Source organism: Bombus vancouverensis, chromosome 3 (assembly GCF_051014615.1).
Source record: "Bombus vancouverensis nearcticus chromosome 3, iyBomVanc1_principal, whole genome shotgun sequence".
Classification (NCBI taxonomy): Eukaryota; Metazoa; Arthropoda; class Insecta; order Hymenoptera; family Apidae; genus Bombus; species Bombus vancouverensis.
This window is the reverse complement of record NC_134913.1, coordinates 15,365,069-15,371,252: the sequence shown is the minus strand read 5'-3', so window position 1 is coordinate 15,371,252 and position 6,184 is coordinate 15,365,069. Positions and strand designations below refer to the sequence as shown.

The window sequence follows — 6,184 nt, the reverse complement described above, 5'->3', positions numbered from 1 at the left end:
CACGCTTGAAATTAAATTGGCATTATAGTTTTGGAATTTCATAAAAAATTTTACTCTTAACATTACGCGCAATTAGATCGAAAATAATTGATTAACTTTCCAGAAGAAGTAATTGATTGATTTTTAGAATATTAATACGCAGCTGAGATTTCATCGAAATATTCAACGAATACGAATATATCTATTTGAAATTAAAATAATATTTCCACGTAGATGTTCTTTCTGAAGAATTTATTTTATCGTCTAGTGGTTAAAAAGAAGGAATCACTGCTCAAATTTACTTTTAATTCGAAGGTAAAGAAAGTGAGAAATACGTGTAAAGTTTAATATAGAAATCGCTCGAAATTACTCGGATACAGTGCTGATCAGAGTGAATGACTTATGTCGAATGACTGCGAAGTAAGGAATTTCCGGAAAAGGTTTCCATCATGAACTTACACCTCGCGGAGATTGGACTGCATCTTTTACGATAGAGTCGTGAATATCTTAAATTCCGCAGCTCTGCCTCACTATCCGAAGACGTAGTCTAAATTACGCTCTTATGAAGCGAGACAGTTCCAGGCTTTTTGGTGCATGCGAGAATAATCTTTAATATTTCATTCTACTTTTCAAAAAATGATAAATAAAAAAGCTATACTTAGTCCAGAGATGTTGCTTTCGTTCGATCTGAAGTTCGTTAATATGTGTAAAGAGGAAGACAGTACAGGGAACAAAAATTTGACACGGACAAAGGAAAGGCAAACGAGAGAACTTTCCCAATTTAATTATTTTTTTAAAGTGAGGAATTGTTGAAGGTATTGCTCCCTTTGACGTATGCAAAATCCTACTTGTTGAATTATACATGATCGTATTCTTAGCAGTGTTTCCTGAGTTTTCAATTACTGTAGAGGCTGAATGATAAACTGTCTCATTTAATCAACGTTTTCAATATCTTAAGAATTTATTATTGATTTTACATTGAATAGTAGCGATGTTTATAAAGTACATAATAGAATCGCGCGATTGAACAGTCTCGTTATTAGTAGACGCTCGCGTATTTCATGTATTTCAAATTACTTGAATAAAAGTAAAATATTCTACAAAATATATGTATACACACTGTATTTGTAGTGTAAGTTATCCATCGTCCATATTCATCGTGCTCGTCATTTCAGCATCCTGTTGATCAAGCTGTTGATGCCATCCCATTAAGAAAAAATAAATTTTAATTATCGTAAGGCACACCGCTCCAATTAAATTGTCCAATCTTTCAGCCAAACAGTAATGATAGTACCTAAATCTATTGAAGTAGTACTTCAATGTGTTTCTCGGCTTCTCTTGTACGTTTTTCTCATCTTCTTGATTAGCTGTTGAATTTTCTACGTCCGTAGTCTGCAGGGCTTTGTTTCCTGTTAATGAAACCTGTTGCGGTAAAACTACGGCTCTAGATATTTTGTATAAAGGCTGATAGAACTTACGTCGTTTAACAGTTCTCTCCATATTTATTATTTTTGTATTCTAATGATTTTCTCACGAGATCACAACTGACTGCCTGCAACATGTGTATAAAACTAAGATAAAACCTGAACTGACATACAGACTGACGTACGCTTAATTAAAAATACATCTTGTGAATTCCTTAACTGTTTCGACTTAAAGAAAGGAACGACTCCTGAAAAGGTAATGTCTCTCGTTTCTTTTAATTTTTAAATAACGTAAAGTGGAATAAAGCGCTCGAATATCCTTTTCCTTCTAAATCACTTCAGTGCTCTCTTCTAACTTTCTTCAAAACGGTCAGTTACTTAAAAGCTTTAAAGAAGCAAAGTCGAGAAGATATATACCGAAAGTTTCGTACAAATATATCTAAATTAAATTTCCAATGTTGTTTTCAATATTTTTGCAACAACCTCTGTATAAAATGATTAATATAATCTATCATACGTGAGTTTAATCTACTAGATAGGTACATACATTGTCTCAGACAGCATCCTATCTTGAAAATCACTTTCGACCTTTAAAAATTGAAAAAACATCATTTAAAACTTAAAAATTCCACGACGATTCGGACGAAATGAAAAATTCATAAAAGAGTTGGTGCGCGAACGAAATACGTTGCTGTCGCGTGTGACAATCATAGGTTTCCTTAAATTACAATAGGACGAGAACCGTGTCCCGGAGATTTCGTTGCTGGAAAACGTGTAATCTCGTCACGCGTAAAATGGGAGAGAACAAAACCCGATTACAATTCCACGCGAACGTATTTCAGCGCTCCGAAACGTTTTATCTAGTGACGAAAATGGAGACTGCCAATATTTCGTAAACGAAATTCTATTTTGGTCGGTCGCGCGTTATGCCGAAACACGACCGTAGCGGTAGAAATATTTCCAAAGCGACACAATTAAAATATGCCAGAGAAAAGAATTGCTCGAACGCTAAAGTTATCTCCAGTTTCGGTAAAAAAAAAAAAGTATAAAAGAAAGAAGAATGAAACGCCATGTATTCCGCTTGCAACGTGCTAAAACAAAATACGCTTTAGCGATGACCTATAACTGTTCCATTTGATACAATCTATGTATGTACATGTTAATATACGCTCCTTTTATTCTCCACACTTTTTCTCTCTAACATGTTTACGTGCATTTATTTCGTTTATGGCATCATTTATCTTTTTTAAGCTTCGTATGACAATATATCGAAGAGCAAGAGACAAAACAAGATATGTGTGCTTGGTAAAGTCTCGATCTCATATTAATAATATATCTTCCAACGAAAATTAAGATCACATAGTATAAAGAAAAAATTATGAAAGATAGACAGGAATAAAAATGTTTAAGCTCGTGAGGTCGATTTTACACCTTGAAGACTGCATAACTAATCTCTGCACGTTGATACTTCGAATCATACTTATCTTTAACCCCTTCCCGTACTTTAGCGAGTCAGAGTCGCGATGAATATTTTGGCCCAAACATGAATATCGCGAGTCTGACTCGCGACCAGATACCAAACGTAAACATAACAAGCCGAGCTCGCGGACTGTTTTTTTGCCCGTTACGATCGCGACTGAATGTTAATTTCTGTTTACGAGCGTCAGTCTGGTCTGTTTCGTCGAACTAAATGGCACGGGAAGGGGTTAAGGCTACTCATAAAACTGTATCAGGCTTCGGTGTTTAGCGTCATAGCGAAATACTATTCGCAATGAAGAATAATTTAGAAAAATTAAACACTACCTATAGAATTTTATTCTATAACTTTCATTCCAATTACTTCGTACAATTTCGTAGAGATAGCCATATCTGCAGACAATAATATTGCTTCCAGCGTCTAATTCATATACTATTTTATTGGGAAACGAAGATACATAAACGTGATCGATAAACGAAAAAGAGAAACGCGAAAACTCCATTATTTTCCGAAATGGAGCGAAGGGAAACGGCAGAAATTGAAAAACAGCGATCGAACGACGTATCTATTCGGATGGTTAATAAGGTTGAAATTCTCCGCGTGTTCGTCAGGAAATTAAGGAAACGTATTTTCCTTAATTACACGGTGTCTGGGAAACGATCGATCGAACGCGTTCACGGTTGACAGAGCGTCAGGAAGCGTTTCGAAATGCTCGACAAAACAGCGGCTCCGAATGAAAATCGAGTCTCCGTTCGATTTGACCGTTCTGCTCGGCAGAGCGACATCGAAACACCGAGTGTGAACGAACAAATGATATTTCCGTATTATCGTCGTTATCGAGAAACAATAGGTGTCACGTTCCATGCAGCCAATACCGAAGGTCGGTCGCATGTTTTTCGCGAAATTTCGAGAACGACGTTGAACTCACGTATTTTCTAGCAATTTCACGTTCGATCATTCGATTCCCTGGGATAAAACCGCCAGACCTGCATTCATCACCGCGAATGCTGTTTTTTATAGACGAATGCGCTGCGTCGGCATGAAAAAAAAAAAGTTGAAGGTTGTTTAATGTCTCTCTCTCTTTCACTCCTCGGCTCTTTTTTTCCTCTTTTTCAGAGGCTGTCTCGATTTAGCTCCCAGGAGGTTAAGCGATACGCCTAGATATACGACGCGTCGATACGAGCAAGTGCATTGAAGTGGAGTTTTTGACGGATTGCCGGCAAAGAATTCGACTATTCCTCCGTTTACGACATTAATTTCAAATAGATATGAATATCGATCTTTCCTCGTTGCTAGACATATTTATTTTCCTTATCGCCTGCCAGAAATAGCGCTGAATTTTACGTTCGAAGAAATACATACGAGTCTCGTAAAATTGTCGACGATCTACGTAAACGATAATTAATATCATTGATACATGTATATAGAAATTATTTAGATGAAAAAATATAATAATTGAGTTTCCTTTTCCAAACGTTCGATTTGTACAGAAATGTAATACACACGTAACACGATGCCGCAAACCAACAATTGTATCGTATCGTTGTACTAGTGATTTCAAATATAGTAATCGCAGAACGATTTTAATCTTAGGCTTCCAGTGGTACAGCGTAAGTCTCTAGTGAAAACCACAAAAGCCCGACAATATTGATTAACGCCGGGAATTCCTTTCACCATCGCCATTACTTTTACTTTAAACGTGACAAAGAGTACCTCGGAAGAAGATAAAAAACGCTTTATCGCGCAAAGCATTCCCTGATAATTTAAATACCTTTAATCCGAGCCACTTCAATCCTTCCGTTGAACAGGCAATTATTCTTTGTATTTCGTTAATTGCAAGAAAAGGAAGAAATTAGAGAGAATTATACATCTGTTTACTCAAACAGAAAATTTCTGTAACGCCTTAGAAACTACCGACGACCGCTTTACCACTGATATCCTATTTCACTTTTATTGACTATATGTAGTGTACGAATAAAAATAATTGCTAAAAATTAATTATCAAATACCTGAATAGTTTTCTATGGTCGCAAGTAATTACGATTTAAATATCCAAGTTAACCGTACTACTTCGAATACCGATTCGTAATGTACTGGCGTATGTTCATTCGTCACTTGCAAGCCAAATGATATGCAATTCGTGGATCGTGCGACAATGTTAGAAGTAATAAAACCTTGAGTACAATACATTCGATAATATTATCGACTACGCTTATCACACTTAAACAATTTTTACTGGCTATTCAGCAAAGTTTTAGTAGCGCACTATTATTTTTAGCAAATATTGAAACAATGCCTCGTAATATTTAATACACGAGACGAAATAAACGTTAAAATAATCAAACGTAAATTCCACATAGCGAACAATGTGACATTGATACGATAAATAGATTCGAAGTTACGGGGAAGCGAACCAGAAGCAACCAGAGCTTTCGTGAAAAATGGTAAAAATTTCGTTGGCCGTGCGTGACCAGAGTCCAATACAGCGGATCGTTTCCTCGAATTTCCTTTCGCCTTTCAACTCCGTCTTTCTGTCTTCCAAATACACGTCGATTTCTATAATCCTGTTTCATAGCCTCGCCGCAATATATTACGATTAAAACGATACATTCTGGATTCGATCCGTTATCTCACCATTCGCGTATTACAATATTGATTCTGTTCGAGCCACGACGAAATGAACCGTGAATAAAATAAATTCGAGATTTGATTTTCCAACCAGTGAATATCGAAGGTGGTACGAAGTAATTTCCAAGCGTATCGCTGATTTCGTTAGCGACGGAATCCTTAGAACTGCAGAGGAAATCTTTCCTGTAGAACAAGAATTCCTTCGGTAACTTTATCCCACTGCGTTCCCTTTCATGAAAAATGGGATGGCAGAACTGCTGCCTGGGTAGGACAGAAAATTAAACTAGGATAATGTGCTGTTGCTCCATTCAAATCCATAAGACCATTCTTTTACCTTTCTCTCTAAAAACGCCATTTTCTCGTTCATTCGATTCGATGTACGACGAATGGTCACGTCGAACTTAAAATCCCTCTAAAGCGCTTGAAAATCAATTCCCGGCTTTATGCATTAAAAATCCAATTTGAACGCGTGCTTCGCATAGTTCTATAAATAATTTACGGAAAGTATCGTATATAACACGCGTCGATGAATTGACGCGTTTTAAAGCGATAGTCATCGCGAAGCTGTTAAAAAGTGATTTATATAACGTTGCTTCATCGAGCAATCTTGTTAGTGGCAGGCAAGTGTGATCGAGTTTGCGCGAAATCTGCAAGTAAATTGAAGAGTTCAATCAGA

The 6,184-nt window shown here is 36.5% G+C and overlaps 1 protein-coding gene across 1 annotated transcript; it reads right to left on the bottom strand.

Moving 5' to 3' along the window:
* Positions 1-946: 946 nt before the first annotated feature.
* LOC117154149 (uncharacterized) lies at positions 947-5,012 on the bottom strand. The gene is made up of 3 exons (XM_033328861.2): positions 4,890-5,012; positions 1,458-1,531; positions 947-1,388 (listed from the first exon to the last, which is right to left on the bottom strand). Exons 2-3 carry the CDS (start codon positions 1,477-1,479, stop codon positions 1,117-1,119), a joined length of 294 nt encoding a protein of 97 aa, XP_033184752.1. The 5' UTR covers positions 1,480-1,531; positions 4,890-5,012; the 3' UTR covers positions 947-1,116.
* Positions 5,013-6,184: the final 1,172 nt, after the last annotated feature.

Bases quoted from the DNA above. Each gene is read 5' to 3' on its own strand.
- LOC117154149 (XM_033328861.2), bottom strand. From the start codon at position 1,479: ATGGAGAGAACTGTTAAACGAC. The intron at 1,389-1,457 runs GTAAGTTCTATC...TTTCATTAACAG, and splicing joins GGAGAGAACTGTTAAACGAC to GAAACAAAGCCCTGCAGACT.